Below are 24,846 nucleotides of genomic sequence, written 5' to 3'. Positions count from 1 at the left end.
GTTAATAGACTTTGTTAGTAATTGGGTAGCTTCAGAGACTGCTGTTAGAATAAACTTCCTTAATGAATGCAAACTTCCTTGTGTTTATTAGTCTGGATTTATATGCCTGTTCAATAAAGTAATTGGATTACTTGAAGTAATTTACTTATTGCACAGTGAAAAATACAGCAAATTTACTTCTAAATCTACCACATTGTGCTTATAAAATCTATGATTTGGTGGTTTCAGTAAAATTAAATTAAATTAAATAATTGTTTCATAAACACATGTTATTTCAAAGTAATAGTAGTACAAATTTCATCTGTCTGCAGAAGGTAGAAGTTGTATTATGTATTTTGTTACTACTGAGCAAGAATTAATATTCCACTAGATGGAGCAAAAGTGGCAGAAGCTTCACAGATAAACAGAGCAGGTTCTTGGGCCAGGCTTAAGAAATTTTGAAATGAATAAATAACAAAATGTCTTGGAAAAGCCAATACCTATATAATACAAATATATTTATTTGTTTATAAATTTCTGAAGCTTGTAAGGATATTTAGAATGATCTCATCCAAATATTGATTTATTTCCTGATTTAGGGAACAAGATTACTAGAAATAAAAATGTCTAATTTACTTTCTTCTATTTTGCATTTTCTGGCCAAATCAGATGTCACACCCAGCTCTAATGCTAGTTGTGAAGTGGTATAAAGTGGCAGATGTCGTGAGTCCTGGACATGTAATTCCTACTGCTGGAAGTTGTTCTGAAATTTTAGCAGTTTGCAATGAGAGCATTACACCAAATTCATTTGTCTGATTAAAGGTTAAAACATGAAAGTGTCTGAGATCTAAATAATTTTGTGGTCCATTCAGCCTAATGCTCTCATATCTGCAAGGGCGAATGTCATGCCTGACATTACCTTCATATATTACATTCAAACTGAGATAACTGTTTTAACTAATTAGCTCTAATTAGTCATCTCGATCCCCAAATAATCTTTACTCAATTTATTAATTATTTTAAAATCTGAACATCATAAATTAATGTTATCTTTTTTAAAAACCCAGGATCATAACCACAATAGGAATTTAGTGCCTCACCAGACTTTTTTATAGCAACTACATATCAACAAGACAAATTTCTAGTGTTGAGAGAAAATGTTATGTAAGCTCATAAAGAATTAGCTCCTTTTTGTCTCCCAAAAAACAGACTTCAGACCCAAGAGAAAGAAGCTATTTGGAGGGAATTTACAAAGCAAAACAGACGGTGAGAGGGGAGCGTCCGCATGTACAGGTTGTTTATTTGAGGCTTCTAATGTCTCCTTGTATTTAGGTCACTTTCTGGTCTTGCATTTCAAACTCAGTGAGTAAAGGGGATCTAGTATTTAGTTATTCAAGCCCCTTACTACCCGACGTTCCATCTCCACGTGATACAGTAAGCTCACCATGTACATACGCATTAAATACGTCACCTCCCTCAGGACGGGGTTTACAGAGTTGAGGTTTGAATTCCAGAGTGCAGACTCATGGACTTGGGGCCGGGGCCGGGAGAAGGCGAAGGAATTTGGAAAGAAAGAGGAAGGCACTTTGGTTTATGATTCAAGGTCTGGTGGGAACATTTTTGAAAATGTAGGTGCTATTTCCTGCAATCAAGGGCTTTCCAGAGCTCGATAATCATTTCCCAGCTGTATCCCTTTGCCGAATTGTTTTTAGCTGTGGGCAGTCCGTGGCTGGTTTTCCCCATTTAGGATGGAAGAAGAGCATATTCATCTTGCTGATAGAACGCAGGGAATTTAACTCCCACAGCTTCTCCCCTCTTCTCTTCGCCTGGAGGAAAGTTTGGCTTCCTGCTAAAGTGTGAAAAAAAAAAAAACAGACAAACCTTGACTGTAGCCTGTCAGGCATATTTCAGCTCGATTTGTGTCAGCCCTAATAAGTAGGTTGACAAAGTAATAAATTGGGTGTCTGCTCAAGATCTGGCACCTGTATAGGAAATAAAAAAGTATATCAAGTGCAGGCAGGTTCTCTTTGTTTTACAAAAATCGGAGTTTTCCAGGGACCCTCTTATTGAAGTCTTGGTGTCCTAAAATCTATTTTGATTGTCACCTGCACAGACAAAAGAGGTAGCAACTTTAAAAAAAAACTCTGAATTGATAAAACCTTAATGTGGCTGGTAATTATGTTTACCGTTCACCTGTGTGCCTTCCCTGTATTGTCCAGTAGTCTCCTACTATACATTCATTGAATAATTGAATGAATACATGAATGGGTAAGTTTTGGCAAGGTGTACTAAAGCTTATGTAAAACACTGTGGATTATTTCAATTTTCTGTTGCATATTCTCAGTTTGAATTTTTCTTTCTGGATCCGTCATTTTTTAGGGTTACCAACTGGGGCCATTTTGGTCCCCAGCAGATGCTGGTTATTTTGTTGTTACGACTTGGTTAGCGGGTTGTGCCACTGGTATCTGGCAAACAGAGGTCAGAGATGGTGCCACATATTCTACAACTCCCAGGACAAGCCTTCAGGACAAAGAATTATTGGGCCCAAATGGCAATCATGCCAAGAATCCTTGCTGTAGAGAAATTATTGGGCTTAGCCATATAAAATTGATATTATTTATCACTTTTACCTAAAAGTATGGTTAATGCTCTACTAATGGGTGATAGGAAACAACTTTAAGATTTCAGAATCTGTTTCCATAGAACAGACCCCGACAAAAAAGAATTATCTTGTTCAAGTGTCAATACTGACACTTGAGAAGCCCTTGTATACATAAATAAGTTACCAACCAAGCTAACATGCTTTAAAATACAATTTGTTCTACCCCCCTACTTGGATAAAGCAACCTATACGACAAATTGGAAGACCAGGGACAAGGCCCACAAAGGTCCCGTGAGCAGGCTTGGGCCACTTTGACAGGGGATTGTGGAGTATCCAGAATATGGCTTGAGTTGTGACAGGAGTTCTGGGCAGGCAGTTCCTTTGGGTGGAGGACTCACACTCAGGGATGAAAATGCTCCTTCCAGCCATATAATTGTTGAAGGTCATTGAGAGGAATGCTGGTTGGCCCATGAGCCGGACCTGGGCAATTGGAGGCTTCTCACCCATCTCCTGTCCTTGGACTATACATTCTGCCTCCTCTTCCCATACCAGCAGCTGTTTCACGATGGAGCACTGAAGGAGTAAGGTGTTGCTGAGACAGACCATGATGATTCCACACGTGACTGAGCCTAGTTAAGGCCTCTGCACAGACATACCTCATTTTTTTGCAATTCACTTTACTGTGCTTCACAGGTGTTGCGTAGTTTTACAAATTGAAGGTAAGACCTTCCATCAACAAAAAGGTTATGACTTGTTTTATTGCCGTGGTCTGGGACCAAGCCCTCAATATCTCTAAGCTCTGCCTGCCTACACTTTTAAGATTCTGGCAGGCTAGCACAGACATTTTCTTTTCTTGAGATTGTCTCAGATAAGCTTTGTACGTAAGTTTTCTTGTGTATTACACTTGCCACCCACCAATCTGAAGTGGTCTGACTCTTTCTCAGGTCTCTTCTTGCCCTCTGGGTATAAGTGCCCTTTTACACAGCAAAAACAATCTCAAGTTGAAAAATGGGTTGATAGATCTAATGATACACAATCCTTTTCAAAAGTGTAGTTACTTGGCATTTCTATTAGTTATTTATTTTCATGCTGTTGTAAAGTAACCTACCGTTTTATTTTATAGATTAAATAATAGAAGCATTCAAAATATGAGACGATTTTTAAGTTACTAAATCTATTAAAGTCATATCATAATTAAATCAAAAGTACATTAAAATTAAAGGCCTGAGCTCCACAGAAGTTGACCATGTAAAGGGAAATACTATTAAAATGCTGAATTTTAACAATATACTAATTGAAGCTGGTTCTTCAACTTTTATTTAAAATTAGAATATCTAAGAATTGCCTTGTTTATTTTGTGATTTATAAATAAATCTTCATTAGGTAGAACTGTCAATTTATGATATTAATGATAAATATCAAACAAAAATTTAATTCAATCAAATTTATAAAAATGATAAAAACAATAATTATCTTGAGTCTGATCTTAAATTTAATCCCAGGAAAGTTAAAGAGAAAATCACCATACTATATAAAATTGAAGTACATTCTGTATACTTTTTGAAAGTTCTTAAAGTAGGAATTTACAAGTTACAGCTTGATATAACAGGTTGCAAGACATATTCTGCTCTCTGGATTTTAAAAACAATTGCTTATTTTAACTAGGTTCATATACTTTATTTCTAATGGAATATCATTACCTCACACCTTGAAAGTTGTAAGAAATATTGAAATGCTATGAATATCCAATCTGTAATATTAAGAATAGTATCTAAAAATCATTAAAAGTGTGTGTGTGTAAGAGAGAGAACGAGAGGGAGGAGAGAGCAGAGAGAGAGAGAAAATAGTCAGCAGCAGCTTTAACCTAAAGGCAAATGTTATGGGATTAACATATTTGAAGGCATTAGGCAATTTGCAGTCCTCTTTTTAAATTGCTATTGTAATTTTTATCTTCTATACTTTCTTTAAAAAGCAACCTTATTGTATTCATTAAGATTGAGAACTGGCAAGTATAGGAAGTAAGTCAAAGTTTTGTCATGTTTATGTTTATGGGTTCCATGAAAAGTATTTTTGGAGACGTAAGAATGGAGCAGAGAATGCAAATTGGTGCCATCTGTGGTAACTATGCAACAGAAAGAAACATCAGGTGAGTGGTGTTGATACTAAAAAAACTGAGCCTCTTAAAAGGCGTGATGGAGTGAGTAACAGGAAATAACAAAGAAGGAGAAAGGATGTTATTTTTACACATAAATATATTAATTTTAAAATATTACATAAACTGTTTTTAGCACAATTTTACATCGAAAATGTAGTATCATCATTGCTTGTGAATTTTATTTTTCCAGTTTGTTTTCCAAGAGCATTGAATTGACCAGTTACATTTATATCTGGGAGAACTACAGGCTCATCAGTTTGCCTTGGGATTCTCCATGGACTTGGTATTTAACCTTCGTAGGAGTTGACTTTGGCTACTATTGGTTTCATCGCATGGCCCACGGTAAGTTGCAGATCATGGCTTTCTTGTTCATTTTTGTTGAACTGTGTTTGGCAGATGGTTGGTGTTCAGTAAATATTTATTGAGTTAATGAGTAAATGGATAACAGGTTATTACACAGCACATAAAGATTAATGATGAAATTTTACTTTGCAAATTAAATGTAAACAGTGTGAAGCCACTTTTGAAAACGTGAAATTATTAGAGGTGTGTTTTTCATGTCTCTTTTCTCTAATTTATTAGGAAAAAAACACTGTCTAGAAATTGATGACTATAACACTACTTTTTATATATTGCCTTACATTGTTTTTATTATGACGTGCTTGCTGGAGTCTGCAGACACTTGCACTCAATATCACACTTCACATCCCAAAGATCCAAGGTTATTCAGAAGAGCTCTGAAATAGCACAGAATCCTAGGTAACGAGTGCTGTTACACATAAGCGTGGTCGAAGCACTTGGCAGCACCTCCTCCTCACAAATGAAAATGCAATCATCGAGGCATTAACCATAGTGCACTTTAGCATTACCATAGCTTTGCAAAATTACTCATCTAATTCAAAGCTGTTACTGCCCTGGTTCTTGGAATTGACTTTTTGGGATTTTTGGCTGCCCCCTCCAAAGAAATATTTCATTACGGAAAGGGAAATGGAAGAGCAGGAAATGGTCTGAACCTCAGTGGGGATAAGCAGAGGTCGGAGAGCGATTGCAGAGCTGAGGTGAGCTCGTGGTCTCCAAGGAAGGATGAGGCATGTAAAAGCATGTCCGAAGGGAAATGGGGAAAAGTGCTCATTTTGAAAAACGACTGAAGAGCAGAACTCAGGATTTCAGTGGGTGGTTGGCTTGAGTGGGTGGGGAGGAAGGAAGGAAGAGGAAGAAACCTGGAATAATAATAAAAAATAGATGGGAGATGGAAAGAAGAGACCTGAGTTCAGGGTGAATAACTGAGCGGTGTGCGTAGGAGTATGTGTGACCAAATATCCTTCCTAAGAAAAGATGAAGGAAATGGGAGTAGCATCCATGGACGTTCGCTTAGGGCCATTAAAGGTGAAGGGATTAGCCAAAGAACATACATGCATAATCCATAGACACACACAGCAGTGAGGTGCTGGCCTGAGAAGAGGAGGGGTGAGGGCTGGGTCAGGGAGAGCAAAGAAATGGGGGAAATGAGAACATCTGTAATAGTGTTAAAAATAAAAATAAAGTTAGAAAAATAAAAGCTTTACTTTTGCTAAAACCTTTAAGTGTGTATTTCATGAGGATCTAAAGAGTGTTAATTCACTAAAATACTTCGAGATGAACATATAAACTAGGAAAGGTAATTTATTTCGTGTGTGATAACTTTTGTCTTTGAAAATAGGTCATCTCCTGACATCATTTCCTTATGTTTACATGCAAAAGGATACTCCCAAATTGAATGTCATTAAGACTAAAATATGGTTTATGTAGTAGATTTTGTATCTTATTTTAAAGTAGTAATTGTCTTTCTAAAATGAACCCATTGGCAATCTTCCTCACTTTCTATTCAGCAAATGGGTAATGCAGAAAGCATTTACATTGTACTACCACATTCCAGGAACCTTCTAATATCACACTGTCCATATGCATGTGTTTGTTTGGGAAACCTGCAAATTCACTTAATTTGTGAAAGCCCGTTATAACAGGAAACAAAGAGCCAACAAAATATTACCAAATATAAAACTTAAAAAATATGTTGATTATAAGTGCTCTCAGGGAAGAGCAATAAAATAAATATATGAAAAACACGAAATTAAGGCTGTTTAAAGTATGCCTCCCATACTTAGAAAAAAATTGAAATGAGTCCAGTGGAGGCAGGCATTGAAGAAAACTCTCCTGGAAAAACATTCACCAACTTCAGGCTATGAAGCCTAAACACAAGTTCAAAGACTTTTGACTTGTGATGGAAATCTAGTAGGAAAATAAAATATGTAGTTGATTGTGTCCAACTTCAAAATGACAATTTAAAAATTCTATATGATAATATAAAATATTAAAGTAGCTTTTTACAAATCTTATAATACAAAGGGATAAGAAAAACTTACAAAATCAAATTTCTTGAGCCTCTTGGATTACTAAATTCATATTGGTGTACCGGTTAAATATATTCAACTGAAAAGTTTGAACAGCTCTAAAACCCAAATGTCTTCAAATATTATATTTAAAAAAACCTGTTTCTCCTATTGAACATGTTACTTTTATTTTCCTATTTGTAGTAAAATTACATAATAATATGTTGTACATTTTCATGTTAAATGCTATGAGTTTTGGCTCTGGTTGGTGTAGCTCAGTGGATTGAGCATGGGCCTGTAAAGCAAAGGGTTGCTGGTTTGATTCTTAGTCAGGGCACATGCCTGGGTTACAGACCAGGTTCCCAGTAGGGGGCACACGAGAGGCAACCACACATTGATGTTTCCCACTTTCTCCTTCCCTTCCCCTCTCTCTAAAAATAAATAAATAAAATATTTTTTAAATGCCATGAGTTTTGAAGAAATAATATATACTCAAAATGATGTTTTCTACATGTATTTAAATCACTTCTTTAGTAACCCATATTATTGCTGGATATTTGTTATTGTTACTTATTTGATTCATGTACATGGAGAATTTTTTTCATTTTAAGAGAACAGTTTGGTATTAGTGGAGAAGAGTTATTCTCAAAAATTTGAATTTCATCTCTTTCTATGCAAAAGAGCAGAAGGATATTCAAGGCTATATGTTACTTATACTTTATTCCCTTTTCCTTGAAATAATGAGAAAGAAATTGCTGATTATTACCAACCTACACACAAAAAAGAGTAGAATAACAATTTCTATAGATTACTTTGACAACTTTAGAAAGAAACGTAGAATGATTAAATTAAATAAGTCTCTAATTAAAAGTAGCTTCTTGCACACTTCAAAATGCACTATTGTTCTTTAAACTTTCTATTAGTTATATTAAACATTTAAGACAATGAGTAAAGATTTTTAAGGGACTATTTAAAATACAAATTATTATCACTTTGCAAAAGCAAGAGTGAGTCTTCCAAGACCTGCTGATACAGGTTTTATCTTGTCTTAGGTGGTAGGTACATGAGTGTGTGTATATTTGTAAAAATTTATTAAGTTTTACACTTAAAGTTGATATTATTTATCTATGTCTCAATAAAACAGTAATTTGTTAAATAATGGTAAATAGCCCTGGCTGGTGTAGCTCAGTGGATTGAGCACGAGCCTGCGAACCAGACAATCGCGGTTCGATTCCCAGTCAGGGCACATGCCTGGGTGGCAGACCAGTTCCCTGCAGGCCAGTTCCCAGCAGGGGACGCACGAAAGGCAACCATACATTGATGTTTCTCTCCCTCTCTCCTTCCCTTCCCTTCTAAAGATAAATAAATAAAATCTTTAAAAAAAATAAAAAAGGATTAAAAAAAATAAATAATGGTAAATAATTTGAAGTCAGAATGATATAATAGGGAACCACATTTAGAAAAAGGACCAAGAAATTATTATTCGTGACTGTAAGCATAAACATGTGACCTTACACAGATTTATCATTATTAGTTTCCATAACCAAGGATGAAGTAACAGCAGGCCAGTTATTCATTTTATTGTCTTTTTTCTCCAAATGCTTCTTTGCTCTTGCTTGTGTTGCCTAAGGTGTACCCTATAGCTGTTTCTCCTGTGCCAGCTGATTGACATTAGGCTTTGCCAGTTTAAGGGGCTTTGCCAATTGTAGGGATACTGTAAGCCAAAACAGCAGAATGGGAGGATTGGCTTCCATTTTCTAGAGTGCTGTTTCCCATGTGTCACTTAACAGACTAGTATTTGGGGACTCTGGTTGCATTTACGTCATGGTTGAGCTCTACCCTAAACCTTCTGATAAGATCCTGTGTCCTCTATGGACAAGATCAGGGGACTCCCTCAGCCTCTGGGCCTACACACCCGGTCACCAGCTGAGTTCCTGTGGTAGTCACAACCTCTCCGGAGATGCCTGACTCTGAGACTAGCAGTGGGAGGCTCTGCCTCATTCCCTTGCCCTCAGCTCTGTAGGCAACAGCTACTTCTGTACACTGAACTACTCCTTGTTTACCTATTTTAATAGTTAATAAGTATTTTTACTGGTTAATAATTCTTTTAATTAAATTTATTGGGGTGAAATTCACTAGTGAAATTATATAGACTTCAAATATACAGTTTTATAATACATCATCTGCATATTATTACACTGTGTGTTTATCACCCAAGGTCAAATTGCCTTCTGTCATCATATAGCATTTGACTTTCCACCCACTTCTCCCTGGTAACCACCATACTATTGTCTGTGTCTGTGAGTTGGTTTGTTTGTCTGTTCATTCATATCTCACACATGAGTGAAATCATATGGTTCTTGACTTTTTTCTGTCTGGTTCATTTCACTTAGCATGATATCCTCAAGGTCCGCCCATGTCACCACAAACAGCAGTACTTCATCTTCTCTTATGAGTGAGTAATAGTCTACTGTGTATATGCACCACATCTTCTGTGTCCAATCTTCTATCAGAGGTCACTCATGTTTCCATATCTTGTCCTCTATAAACAATGCTGCAGTAAACATAGGGGTACATATATCTTTATGAGTAAATGTTTTCAGATTTCCAGAAGAGTGGTTGCTCAGTTGGTCCTGTGGTAATTCTATTCTTAATTTTTTTGAGGAACTTCCATATTTTCTTCCCTAGTGGCTGTACTAGTTTAGATTCCCATGAGTAATGAATAAAGTTTCCTTTTTCTTTACAAGCTCTTTAACACTTATTATTACTTGTTCTTTTTAAATTCCTGGTGTGGGTCTGTCTCCTGATTGGTCCCTAACCAATGTAGTCAGCCTCCTCACACATTATATAGTGCTGTAAATTAGAGTTCACCTAACTACATTTTAATTATTACATTACGAGGCATTGATTATACATTCAGGCTACAATACAGTTTAGTTCACTTCTGAAATGAAGGTTTTCTTCTTTAAAATCATGATAATATATAATCTATAAAATCACCTCAAAAATCTAATTTTTTTCAGTCCACAAATGAACTGTTTATTTTCTATTCCTCTCTTTCTCTATGTAACCAAGGTGGGTGATATCAGTTTTTATGTCATTAGTTACAAACACATATACCCACAATTTATTGTGATTAAGTGAGCCTTGTATACGACTCTTAAACTTAATTTTTGTATTTTTCTGACTCCTGAAGGAGATCATCCTCCTTTCTCTCATTGTCTAAACAAAAACTTAGGCAGATGTATTGATTAGAAATTATTTCATTTTATGATAATGCCAGGAATGTGTTTTGTATAGTGAAAATAGGTTACTTACATTCAGTTACATGTGTATTTTTTAAATACCAGAATATATTTATTTTTAAAACTCTTTGCCATATAGTATGCCTCACTTTTAATTTTAGAAAGAGAAGTAACTTATTTCCCTTATTTCAAAGCATTTGTCCAAAAATATCATTGCAGGAAAAGTCCCACAGAGGAGCAAAGACAGAAAATGAAATGTGCATTTAAACCCATCTGTAAATGCGGTGTGAGCGCTGGACCCTGGCACCAAGCTGCCTGGTTCAGGCCCTACCTCTATCACTTTCTGTGTAATATTGGAAAAATTAGGCCTCCTCTTTATTTTTGTTTACTTGGATGATGCAACTAACAGTAGTATAATCCACATAGGATCATTGTGAGGTTTAAATAAATTATAGTGAGAAAACAGGGCAGAGCTTGACACATAATAATTTAAAATATAAATATAACTTATGTTGTTTGGTCTCTCTGTTTATATAATTTGTATATCATGTAACAGTATATAATAATATGAAAATTATTAAATATTCCTTAAATGATAGTTAATATACATTTGTTGTTAAAATAATTACCTTTGCCAAAATTTATGATTAAATGATTAAGTTGTCTTTGTATTGAATAAGATGAATACATAGAAAAATGGGCCCTGGTGGGTGAAGCTCAGTGGATTGAGCCCAGGCCTGTGAACCAAGGCATTGCTGGTTTGATTCCCAGTCAGGGCACATGCCTGGGTTGTAGGCCAGGTCCCCACTAGGGGGTGTGTAAAAGGCAACCACACATAGAGATTTCACTCCCCCTCTTTCTCCCTCCCTTCCCCTCTCTCTAAAATAAATAAAATCTTTTAAAAAATGAACATTTCAGGTTTCCACATATATAGACAGATACACAAACAATGAGGACACTGAAAGATGTTTTTAGGCTTGTACTCACATAGACACGATAGTAACAATCTTTTCCTAGATATGTAGTTGGAGATAATAATAAGTAAAGCTGCAACGTGATTTTCTTTTAAAATTGTTTTTTCCCCTCAAATGAATATTTAATCATTTGAATTTATTTTTTGATATGTCAGGTTTACCCATACTTCTTTTTCCTTCAAATGTCAGTGTTTTTGTTACTCTTTTTATAATTAGTGAAGTTTTTGAAAGAAAGAAATCCTATTGCATTTGTACATTTTGTATATATATGTTTGTGTATATATATGTGTGTGTGTGTGTGTGTATATATATATATATATATATAATCTTCAGCAAAGTATATGTTTTTATTGATTTTAGAGAGAGATGAAATGGAGTAGGGAGAGAGAGGAAGTGGAGCAGGAAGAGAGAGGAAGTGGAGCAGGGAGAGAGAGGAAGTGGAGCAGGGAGAGAGAGGAAGTGGAGCAGGGAGAGAGAGAGGAACACTGATAGGAGAGGAGAGCCTCCCATGTGTACCCCGACTGGGGACCAAACCTTCAAGCTTTAGTGAATGGGATGATGCTCCAACCAACTGAGCTACCTGGCCAGGGCCATTTTACCTATATTTTAAAGTTTCTTTGTTGCCTTCTTATCTTAATAAAATGTAATTTGTCTAAATGTTTTCCAGTTTATAAATTAAAATCTCTTTGTCGATGCCCTGGCTGGTGTGGCTCAGTGGATAGGGCTCTGGTCTGAGAACCAAGAGGTCGCTGGTTTGATTCCTCGTCAGGGCAATTTCCTGGGTTGTGGGTCAGTTCCCCAGTAGGGGCATATGAGAGGCAACCACATGCTGATGTTTCTCTTCTTCTCTTTCTCCCTCCCTTCCCCTCTCTAAAAATAAATAAATAAAATCTTTAAAAGAAAAGAAGTCTCTTGTCCAGAACCTATAAAATGTTTTTTTTAATAACTGAAACATTTTTCTTCTCTTAATCTAATACATAATTTAACTGATCATTTTCTTACAGAGTGGAGGCTTGTACTTTGAAGAATGATTTCTAAAATGTAATTTTGTGTCACAGTCATTTCTAGACTCTTTTTTTTCCTCTCAGAATTCACAAGTCTTGATAATTAAAAACTCACAACTGTATACTTTTACAATATACAGCTTGTGCTGCATCATTTTAGAAAAACAAGTGCTCAGTGCCAACTCTGTGCTTTGGAACTCTTTGAAGCATTGCAAAGGACATGTCCTCTGAGCGAAGTGCTTATACCATCCATTAAGCAAACAGTACTCATGAGCTGCAGAAAAATACACAAGATGTGCAGGTGGTAGTTAGAACAACAAGAAATATTATTGTATCGGTGTTAGATTTCATTAGCAGTGATCTCTTTTTCTTTGGTTATTCAGGAATATAGCAGGAAAAATACATCATTGTGCAGAATTTGATGGATTCCACCATGGTGATAGTACTGTTTAGGGGGGAAAAAACCTCAATATAAGTTAAAGGCATTGTGAGCTGCATGTAAAGTGTAAAACCAAACAAGTAGAAAGTAGAAAGTAAAGAATGTAAATGAGTTTGAGAAGAGGACATTTGAGCAGAGACAGTAATGTATAAATCTCGTGTATAGCAAGGACCTGTGAAACAAATTTTAAAATTTTACTACAAAGGAATAGTGAAAGCGATCATATAATTTAAGAATAAAACCAGGTGTTTAAACAAGCACATTAAGTCACCATCATAGCTTAATTATTTTGACTTAATACATTTCAGTGGAAAACTGGAATATGAAAAAGGATAGATACAATTATCGTAAAAAAAAGATGAATTAAGTTCATGAGAATAGAATAAATATTTCAGTATAAAGAAATACATGACCACAACAAAACAGGAATCATTTGAATGGCAATGTATATTACTAGGATCTTTAAGTACCCACCGCCTTTTTAATGACTCTAAATCTAAATGCGTATTTCAGTGTATACACAGATCAAAAGCTTTCAGAGGAAGAACTAAAGGATACCAATCTCAGGGATTTTGTCTAGTTTCCGAGGTGAACACTGAATTTCATGAAAGTTTAAAGAGGGCCTTTTATAGGCAACAAGAAGTCTTCTTGCCATTTTTAGATCCTGTAGAACTCCCGATTTTGTATCTACTTCATCGAAACTAGGTATAGTAAGGCAAAATATCTGTGAATCTTTTAAGGCCCAATAAATACCACAACTTCTGGTCCTGTGAAGTGTTGAAAACCTGTCACTTGCTGAAATAATATTAATAATGAGGAACATTTACTGAATTTTTTCTCAGTAATTCTGTATACCTCTCATACATTTCCATATTTAGTTAAAACAACCAGGTGATGATTTCTGTCACAGAAGTTTTACAAAGGAGGAATCTATAACAAAGAAAGTTTAAGTAACTTGCCCAACTCTTAGATTCATGAGCCAGAGCCTGGATATTTCGACGCCAGAGCATCGATCTTTGAGTCTATGGGCTTTGCCAATTTTTAGCCTCTTTGTAAAACTAAAGTTTTTCATTAAATAGAGCATATACTAATAACTCTATGGAATTTATATATCTAAGACTGTGTGACATGTATAAACCCCCAAATATTTTATTAGAAATAATTTTAATTTAGTGATTTGGTGTTTAAAGTGTCAAAAGATTGTTATTTTTTAAATAATCTTTATTATATTTTTCTATTACCATTTAATCCCCTAATGTCCCCCTCCTCCCAGCAGTCACCACCCTACTGTCCATGTCCACGAGTCCTTTTTCCTTTTTGCTCAGTCCTTCCTCCCACTAACCTCCCCACTTCCACTAGCTGCCATCTGTTCTCCACGGTTTTTGACTGTGAGTGTTAAGCTACACAAGGATAGAGTGGGTATCCCTCTCTCTCCAGGCAATATTCTACTCATATTGTCATCCTCTGGAGCACAATGTTTGTCAGCTGATTGACCGCTGCTGTGTGATCTGTTTATGGCTACACTTCAGAATCATCTTCGAAGCTTTAAAAAAAATACAGATGCCTAGAATATAAATGGAACCTCAACTTAGTTGATTTGTTGTTGATATTTTTTAAGCTATCCAGTTATTTTAACATGTAACACAAGTTGAGTAACACTAATTACTTAGGGTATTGACATGGAACAGGCAACATGCTAGTTCTTTTAAAGATGAATTGATAATAATATATAATCAAATATTATTGCTAAGCTAATTTGTGTGTTTGTGTGTAAGTAAATAATTTCTGTGTATGTTGAAACATAGCTGTACTCCCAGTTCTTCATTATGCATCATCCATTATAAGAACAATAAAAATGCTATTATTTTCCCTGTGAAATTAAACAATAAATCCATTACATCATATAATACTCAGCCAACTCATTTTTTAATTTCTCCAATGATACCAAGAAAGTCTTCTACAAATATTTTTGTTAGATCAAATCAGTATTTACTGAATAGTTTTTTTTGTCTTTTCTGTGCCTTTTAATTAAAACTTTCACTGAATTTTTAAAATGTCATATATATACATTTAAAATGTCTAGTCCAGGCCAGTTGTCTTATAAAATGGTCCACATTCTAGGTATATCTGACCATTGTCTCCCAGTGGTACTTAACTTTACCTCCATCCTCTGAATTATCTGCAAACTGAAAGTTAGGTCTAGGCTCCAGACTGATTAGACTCAGGGTAAATATTTTTGGCAAGAACAGTTCATAAATAACATTAGGTGCTTCTGACCAGCATGCCCACAAGTTGCCACACCATTGTATTAGATAATGAAAGATTAGGATTGCTTTAGCCAAAACCCATCAAGGTACATTTCTTCTTTGTAATTAGTAAGAAATCAATACATAAATATGAATATGTAATTGTATACATATTATATGTGTGTATACCTGTGGGTGTGAAATAAACATATGATACATTTCTAGAAAAAATAGCATATCCAAATTGCTTCAATAACCTGAGGAAAATGTGAATTTTTCTGTAGATCATTAAGCATTCAATTATCTAAAATTGGCAGTTAACCTATACTATGACACATTAATATGTCCTCTTCCCATCAAACCTTCCATATAATGGTTTTAGCCTCCATTTTTGAGAATCGTCTGAGTCAATTATCATGGGGGTTACAGAATGATGAATTTTTAAAAATTATTTATGAGCTGGTATTTTTCTGTCTCATAGTTGACAGACCTAGACTACATACATGTGTATATATAATTTCATATTGGTATCTCAAATTTATGTTTAATATTTTTAGCATTTTGCTTTTAGCTATTTATATCTGTATTTCTATAATCTTACTCTAAAAATCTTGACTTGTAATAATATTTATGCATTTAATTATTTGCTATGTCTTATTATACACAATAAATTTTGTAGTCAAAATATTGAACAAAAAGCCCTGGCTGGTGTGGTTTGGTCGGTTGGGGTGTAATCCCATCAACCAAAAGGTTACAGACTCAATTCCCAGTCAGGGCACATGCCTGGCTTTATGCCAGGTCCCTGGTCAAGGCATGCTTCTCTCTTGCATCCATGTTTCTCCCATTCTCTCTCCCCCTCCCTTCCCCTCTCTCGCTCTCTCTCAAAAATAAAATCAATTAGCAGGTCCTCAGGTAAGAATTTTTAAAAATAAAGAATAAAATAAAATAAATATTGAACAAAAAATTACTGATAAAAGGTTCAGATTTTTGTAGTGTTTTTCTTGAAAGCATATTCTACCCTGCATGTAATCAGAGAATTGTTTCAAAAATTACTTGAAATAATTCTTTTATCTGTGTAGGTATGGTATTTGATATATATTTAAATTAATTTGTTTCATGTCATTCACTTTAGTTTTATTTTTATAATGAGATACATAAAATAATTCTAAAGTATAAAAATGTTTCCTCAGAGTAAGCGTCCCCATCCCTCTTTCTTCTATCTTACTGCAGCCACACCATCTAGTTAACCATTTTTGTAACTTCTCTATTTTTTCTGTGTTTCAATAAACATACAAGTATACTCACTTACACATGCACACATGCACATAGACATGCAACATATACAGAACATTTATAAATACATTGAAATATGCAGTAATCAGGTGCATACATACATAACTGTACTTATACTTAAATATAACACATATTAATACACATACATACTATTAGGTTAAATGTATTAAGCACAAAAATTCTCATGTCCTATTTTATTATCTTTTTATGTTATTAATCAGATAGTGTTAAACTCTTGTGCTATGATTATAACATTTTAAATTCTTGTGATTCTGTAAAGTTTGATTTTAATTATTGTGAATCGATGCTATAAACACCTTCAAAATCATTTTCCTTGAGGAGTTAAAACTTTTATCATTATGGAGTATGATATCTTTATCTTTTGAAAGTACAGAGAGTCCTCATTGGTGCTCAGCCTTCCTCCTTCCTATACTCAAATTGTATCTACTTTGCCAAAAAAAATGATGCTTATTTTATAACTGTGTGGACAATGTCTGTTCTTTCATATGAAGGCTTTGTTCTTTACTCCATAGAAGCGAATATTAATGAAGCACATACCTCTTGTCCTCCTGGGCTCCTTTCTCCAGAGCCAGATTGAATTCAGACTGCTTATTTTTATTCTTACTGATATCCTGGGGAAAAAGGTAAAGAAGAGTTTATAAAACCTGGACAAAAGAAGGATGTAACTTTTTCAGTTCTCCCCAGGGCCGAATCTCAGCTGAAATAACTGACGGTTTGGGGGCATACAGAAGGAAGTGCTGTGCTGGGCTACGTGTCCAGATGTGAGCCCAACAGATGTATAATGTTACACTCTAAAAGGCAAGGAAAGCAATACCTGTGTCTTTTTGAAGAGGAACTTGTAAATAGTAAACACATAATTATTAACCACAGTCTGACCTTTAAAGATTTTCAAAGTAAAAAACACTTTTCCATCTCTTTAAACTATTTAGCAATGCTTTAAAAATCCTCATATATGTACCACCAGTTCATAAGAGATCATAAGTTGAATTAAATCAAATGGTGGCTTGGAATATGATAATTCTTGCTTTATCATCCTTAGTATGTGCTTGAACATTTTCAATTAATTTAACTATAAAATGGAAATAGACTGGTTTTTTATCTTACTTATCTATACCTAGGATTCTCTGCTATGACTTCTTCCACAGTACTTATCAGCCTCAAAAATACCTTGCAAATATTCTGAGTTGCAACCATAATATGATAAAAAATAGCAAAGTTACTCCTGAAATTGCTTCTAAATCCTAAATAACGATGTCATCCTTTTGCAGTATATTTCTTAATTCTCTTATTAATTACTATGAATAATATGTTTAAATACAAAACAAATAATTGGAGTCTTTTTTACATGAGAAAGCCATACAAGTACTATATTAGAATGTTCCAATTAGGAGAGATATTGCCCTCATTCAAATATTCATTCATATACAACAAAATATTCTTTTATGTTCTACATGGTCACCATGTCTTGCATGCTTCTTAGAAGCTAAAATATACATCCATGGGAATGACAACAAAACACATCCTATTTTGGGAATTTTAAAGGGCTCTGGGATTTGAAGTTGACATGTTTTTGGCTGAATTCCAGCGTACAACTGAACTAAGGAGAAGAAAGAAGCCATTTGGATTCTGCATTTCTCTAAAATTTATGTAGTTCTAGAGAGAAAAGTGATGTCTAAACTGAAAGTGTGATAACTTGCTCAAATAATAAGAAGTTAATTCAAAATAAATTAAGTAGTCAGACTTTAATAAAGAGAAAGTTGTCAGTAGAAATTCGTAAGAGTTGGGCCAGGGCAAAACCTTGCAGTAGTCTCGGGAGCATAAGCAGACAGAAAGTAATTCTTCATATTGGAAGAGAAATTTTACAAGTCACAACACTTACTTTTTTCTTCTTCTGTAATTGCACCCAAGGGAGGAGCTACTTCTCTAGGGTTTGCATTTCCCTGCTGTCGAGAAGCGGTGGAAGGAAGCTGTGAGTGGGGAAACAGCAGAGAGCAGCGTCCAAAGCTGGACAAAGTGTTCAGGCCAGCAGTGCCTCCCCTCCACCAGAGCAACCTCCCCATCCTAACACCGGTGTTGCTTCCCTCATTCCCTTATTTGTGCTTCAGTTCAGAGACGGGAGTTGGTAGTCGGTTGGGAAGGGTGAGTGAGCAAGCGGACAAAAGTTGACCCCTCTCTGGAAACATATCTATATTTGAACCAATGCCTCTAAAGGCCATTAGGGAGAGACTTTGATAGAAGGGTTAATTTAGTTATTCTTGCAAAATATACCATACCACTACAACTGTTTCTTTTCTTCTCTCACTGACATTAAGTAGCTATGCACATGACAATTTTTATCAAGATATAAGAGCATTTTTAGATACTTGTATACTCTTCTAAGACATTCATTTACTCCCTTTCCTAGTTTTTAGATGCCCTTGATTTTCAGAAAGGCTGTTTCACATAGAGGATAAATGGAGAGGTTTTAAAGACAGATGCTCCTGATTTCAAATTCTCACTCTGTCATTTATTAATTACTGTGACCCTATTATAATTGTTTTTCTGACTCTCCATTTGTTTATCAGTAAAATATGTATTATCATATACCTTGTAAAATGTTGTGAGGTTGAATTAAATAATTATGTATTCAATTTCTCATACCTATTAAATCCCATATCCATGAGAGTTGCTTTAATTATTATTGTTCATATATATGGCAAGGATGTGGTGACTGTTTAGCAATTCCAGAATTGTAGTGTATAAGGGATAGTGCTGCCCCAGCCTGTGTGGCTCAGTTGGTTGGAGTGCTGTTTCATAAGCTGAAAAGTTAACAGGTTCGATCCCTGGTCAGGGCACATACCTAGGCTGTGTGTTAGGTCCCTAAGTCGAGATGTGTGAGATGGGCAACCAGTCATGTTCCTCTCTCACACTGATGTTTCTCTCCCTCTCTTCTCCCTCCCTCCTCCTCTCTCTAAAATCAATAAGCATGTCCTCAGGTGAGGATTAAAGAGAAAGAGATAGATGATTAAGGTGATTTGTCTCACTGATACCATAGTCTTTTTTTAACAGAATGTTCTAAACAACTACTTCCAGGATGAAACTTATATGCTCTCACTTCATAGGAATGTGAGGAGAACAGAAGCAGTGATATCACCTACTCATCTTTGAAAACCTAACAGTACTAATCGGTATATTCTATGTGTTTTTTAAGTCTTTTCTGAATGAATAATCTAAATGAGCAATATTAATAATACTGCTTCATATCTGTGTTTTATCCTTCTTTAAAATTCAAAATGGTATCTTTCCTTGTATCTTTTAGTCTTGAATTGTTTAGCTTAAGAGATTAAAATCAAATATTACACACTTATTTTAAAAATTATTTAAAGAATGGTGTTTTCATTACAATGAAAAAAAATTAAATAGATTTTTACTTCTGAATATGTATGTAGTCAAGAGAAGCAGGGTAAGCCGGTTTAGAGAGCCAGGTGTTCATGAGTTCCATGTTTGAATGTCAAAGTTGGAGCTTATTAGAGCTCCAACTGAAAATGTCGAGGAGAAAGTTGACTATAAGACACATTCAGGGAAAAGGTCCAGGCTGGAAATATAAATGAGCACATCCTTAGCATATTGACTATATTTAAAGCTGTAGGAGCAATTGAGACCCAGAGGAATGAATCTAGAGAGTGAAGACACTGTAAAATCTGAGCCCTGTGCAGTTTTAATTATTTGTGTTTGGGCGTATCAGGAAGAAGCAGCAAATTAGATGTGGAAAGCAGCAGAAGAAATCACAGGAGGGTGTGGTGCAGGGTCTCTAAAGAGAATGAAGAAAGTGTTTCAAGAAGGTTGTGATCCACTATGTCAAATTCTGCTGAGATTCCTGCTTTAGGAGTAATAGGCGAGGTTACTGGACTAACTTCCTCTCTAAGGAAAACTAAAACTGCTGAATGAAATATAGAATCTGTCTTACTAGCTTCAGAAAGATGCCAGAATAATGAGGAATCACCAGGCTAAATCTTGAAGACAGTAAGGAGATGGAAAATTAAAGTAATGCTCCAATCAGCTTTCAATCTGTGGCTCCTGGCAGTCCTGCAGAGAGAGACAGCTGTGGGGTGAGTGGTGTGTTGGGCTGTGCTCAGACACAGGGGGTAGAGGTTAGAGCCTAGGGTCTGCCAAAGGTGGGGACCCTATCAGTCTGAGCGCTCAACAGTTAAGGGTCAAACAGACAAACTCACCCCTTCACCAACACTCCCACTAGAATGTAGGGGAAATTGTTTGCTGCTGGGTAAATTAAAAAGAGATAAAAAACAAAATGAAACATCAGCCAAAACAGATAATTATAGGAAAATGTACAGGTTTATCCAAGACATTTCAAGCCACAAATGTATGTTAAAGCCATGTTCCAGGTACCTGACAAAAGCTAATGCAAATATTAATGGAAAAATAATGACCATTATCAGTGCCTCAACTATGTTTTTCAATAGCAATGACCATCATACATCAAAGAAAATCAGATACCCAAGGAAACAAGCCATTTTATTTGAAAAATCAGCAAAAACAATGGGCAAATTAATCTCATTGCAGAGATGTCAAATACCAAAAGTATTAACATAGATTTTAATATCTTTTCTTAACACATTTGAAGAAATAAAAGAAAATCTTGTAAATAAATTAACATACCAAGGGAAGAATTTTAAGTGACATTGACAATTTGCAAAAGAAATAGAATTTCTAGGAATAAAAAATATAAAAATTGAGTTGCTAGACTTCATGGCAGATTGTATAAAGCAAAAGAGAAAATTACTCAGTAGTGGATTAAAAGAAGGTAGACAGAATGTAGCCAAGGGGGGAAAAGGATGGAAAATTTGAAAGAAAGGATAAAAAAAATAGAATATAATAAAGTTTCCTGTATGTTGAAGAGTACTATTTCTCTAAGATTTCCCAGTCTCTGCTGCTCCTCCTAACATACTAAAAACATTTCTAAGTAAATTTAAATGATTGGAATAGAAAAAAAACCTAGAAAAATGTTACCTGAGGACATTGACCTATTAATAGTCAATCTCATTAAATGTGTGGGCAGACCTTTAGTTTACATATTTCTGACTTTAAAAAATATCAGACTTCATCATAAGTGATTGGTAATGAGAAACATCAATGTTATTTGCTATTTTTATTTAGAAGACAATATAAGGGAATGGTAAATCCAAAGAGCGTGAAATTCTGTGTCATTCTGAGTATGAGGCATTTGGATGAAGGATGCTGAAACAAAATAAATTCAACTTAGCTTACTTAAATATCTGTATGTTCACTTCCTTATCTTAATCAGTAGTATCTATTTGCCCTTAATTAAGTTACTTACTCTTTCAAAGCATCCTTTTTCCTATCTAAAAGTAGAAATAATAACACCGTGTCCCTTTACCTTATTAAACTATAATGAAGATCAAATGAAGTCATTTCTGTCAGACTATCAAGGTCTGTGCAATTATAAGCAGTGGTTACATGCAGGGATTCTAAAACTCCCACATAAGCAGGGTTCTTATGCCAATTTTTGAACATTCACGTCTTTTCATTATTCATTCAGGTTCACAAAGAATCTAAATTACCTGTGGTTTCTTCTAGATATAATTTCATTGACCTGAATAAAATGTATTGAGCCATATGTGTATGTTAAATTTCTGTATATTACTGTTTTCATGAGACAAAGAAATGGAAATATGCCCCCCAATATTTTCAATTTTAAACAAACATTTCTGTACTAAGCCTAGCCTGGAATGGGTGAGGGGTGAAAGTGAAAAGAATCTGCTCTTGGTTGGGATGTGCACAGGCTCCCTTCAGTCTGGTGTGGTCGTTCATGGTGGGCTTTCCTTGGCATTTGTATATATTCCGGTGTGGACAATGTTGAGTTCAACCTTTTTTTTTTCTCGTTTTAAAAAATTAATTATTGTTCAAGTACAGTTTTCTGTCTTTTACTCCCATCCCAGCCCACCCCCTCAGTGCTCCCCACCTCCCTCCCATTTCCACCCCCCCCTTAGTTTTTGTCCCTGTGTCCTTTATACTTGTTCCTGTGAATCCTTCCCCTTTTCCCCTGAAATTTCCTCCCCTCTTCCCTCTGGTCCCTGTCAGCCTGTTCTGTATTTCAGTGTTTTGGGTTATATTTTGCTTGCTTGTTTGTTTTGTTGTTTAGGTTCCTGTTAAAGATGAGATCATATGGTATTTGTCTTTCACCGCCTGGCTTATTTCACCCAGCATAATGCTTTCCAGTTCCATCCATGCTGTTGCAAAGGGTAGTAGCTCCTTCTTTCTTTCTGCTGCATAGAATTCCATTGTGTAAATGTACCATAGTTTTTGGATCCATTCATTTACTGATGGGTACCTAGGTTGCTTCCAGTTCTTGGCATTGTGCTGCTATGAACATTGGGGTGCATAGGTTCTTTTGCATTGGTGATTCAGGGTTCTTAGGATATACTCCTAGCAGTGGAATTGCTGGGTCAAAAGGCATATTCATTTTTAGTTTTCTTAAAAAATTCCATACTGTTTTCCATAATGGTTGTACCAGTCTACAACCCCACCAACAGTGAGCTAGGGTCCCCTTTTCCCCACAACCTCTCCAACATTTGTTGTTTGTTGCTTTGTTTATGATGGCCATTCTGACCAGTGTAAAGTGGTATCTCACTGTGGTTTTAATTTGCATCTCTCTGATAGCTAGCAATATTGAGCATCTTTTCATGTGTCTCTGGATCCTCTGTATGTCCTCCTTCAAGAAGTTCAATCTTTTTACCACAGTCTTTATCTCTTCAACCATTTTTAGTTCCCTGTGTATGTTTATCATCCATTCCTAATGGAACATGTTAGCAAGACAAAAGGGGCTGTTTATTGCCAGGAGCGGTTGCCCCAAAGGAATGCCTTTCAATAGTGTCACTGTTTCTAAATACAAACAAACACTTCAATCATTGTTGTCTCTAATCTTCCTAAGAAAAGAGGTTACTTTACAGGCGGTGAATTACATCCTTCATTCATCAGTTCTATATAAATTGGTGCTTTTACTACTTCCCCAACAATTCAAGGATCAGAGACTACCTCCATTAATTCTTTTCCTAGCTTTTGTTCAATTTTTTTTGTCAGGTATTTTAACTCTTTATGTGTCCAACCCCACAAGACAATTATTATCTTAAATAGCATGCATGCAGATTTACCTACTTACTTGCTTTTTCCAGGGACCTTCTTTCCTTCCTGCATTATTGTGTGTTCATTCTGGATAATTTCCCTTCTTGAAAAGCCTCTTTTGTGTTACTTTTAACACAATGAATTCTACTAACTTTTGTTCATTAGGAAATGTCTTTATTTCATTTCAGTTTTAATTTCTATTATGGTGAGCTTTTAACAAAGACAAAAATAGGCACCTAGGACCTGTCATTTACCCTAACAGACATCACCCATGACTGATCCTACCCTTTTCACACCCGCATCCATACCCACAAAATTTTCGTGAAGCAAGACTCAGACGCCATATCAGTGTATTCATCTGATCCGTTAACAATTTAGTAGCCCATCTAAAGAATAAGCCTTTCCCCCTTCTTTCATATATTTACCTAACCAATGTCACATATAAAAAATGACTGAAAAGAATTGCTCTATGTCATGGCCTCTCCATTTAATGTTTCAAGTCCTCATTGTCTCATAAATGTTATAACATTTTTGCAGCTTAATTTTTTGGTAAGGATGCAATGAAGTCCTTATATTGGGATGGTTGCTTTATCCATTAACTCTCTTTTAACCATAAGTGCCAGCTCAATCATCTTTTCTCTTTCCTCACAATTTGTTGAAGGAATCATGCCTCTCAACACACACACACACACACACACACACACACACACACACACACACTCTGGGTTCTGCTGATTACAGCCCCGTGACACAGCCTAACATGGGCTGACATCCTCTGTACTTTCTGTGAACTATTGGAAGGATCTACAGTCTAGATAAGATTCAAGTTTGACTTGAGGGACAAGATCACTTTATAAATGGTATTGTAGTCTATTGTCAGGAGGAGCATACTGTTTTGTGTTGTGCTTTTTCATTTTTCTTCGAGGTTAGCACTGGTATTCAGGCGGCCAGTCCTTTCACCATTTTCTCTCCAATCATTATGGTTTTCTGAGGTTGTTCTTTAGTATATTCGACTGGGAACAATATATCTGGCTATTTTGCATGCTGATAACAGTTTGTCCTTGGCTTTGATTCTTGGAAGTCAGTTTAGCTACATATAAAATCCTTGGCTCACATTTTCTTTCCTTGAGTATCTGAAATATGTTATTGCTTTTTTTGTTTCTTTTTTAAAAGGCATTGTTTTAATCAGTCTGACAGAAATTTGATATCCATTCTTTTTTAACGATCCCTGAGACCAGGACCTTTGTACTCATTCTGTGGGAAATTCGTTTTTCTTAACGTTAGGCAGAGGGTAGCTATGACAGCTCCCTTAACTTCACAGCACGTGACTTCTCTTTGGCTGTTTTTCTGAAATGTTAATATAACATATCTATTATATT

The 24,846-nt window shown here is 35.4% G+C and overlaps 1 protein-coding gene across 4 annotated transcripts in view; it reads left to right on the top strand.

Annotated features, from left to right (window-relative positions):
• Positions 1 to 24,846, top strand: part of AGMO (alkylglycerol monooxygenase) — a 290,586-nt gene that overhangs the window by 6,494 nt on the left and 259,246 nt on the right. For all 4 annotated transcript variants that reach the window (XR_008389639.1, XM_037163905.2, XM_037163903.2 and 1 more), the window contains exon 3: positions 4,927 to 5,078. Coding sequence is in view for 3 of the 4 variants with exons in the window: in XM_037163905.2 (XP_037019800.2) it covers positions 4,927 to 5,078 (152 nt within the window). In the remaining variant the exon portion in view is untranslated. The remainder of the gene's footprint in view (positions 1 to 4,926; positions 5,079 to 24,846) is intronic.

The sequence above is a fragment of the Artibeus jamaicensis genome, unplaced genomic scaffold, assembly GCF_021234435.1.
Source record: "Artibeus jamaicensis isolate MK-2021 breed Jamaican fruit bat unplaced genomic scaffold, CSHL_Jam_final contig_923, whole genome shotgun sequence".
In the NCBI taxonomy this organism is placed as follows: domain Eukaryota; kingdom Metazoa; phylum Chordata; class Mammalia; order Chiroptera; family Phyllostomidae; genus Artibeus; species Artibeus jamaicensis.
The sequence above is the reverse complement of the archived record's forward strand: the minus strand, read 5'-3'. Positions and strand labels throughout refer to the sequence as shown.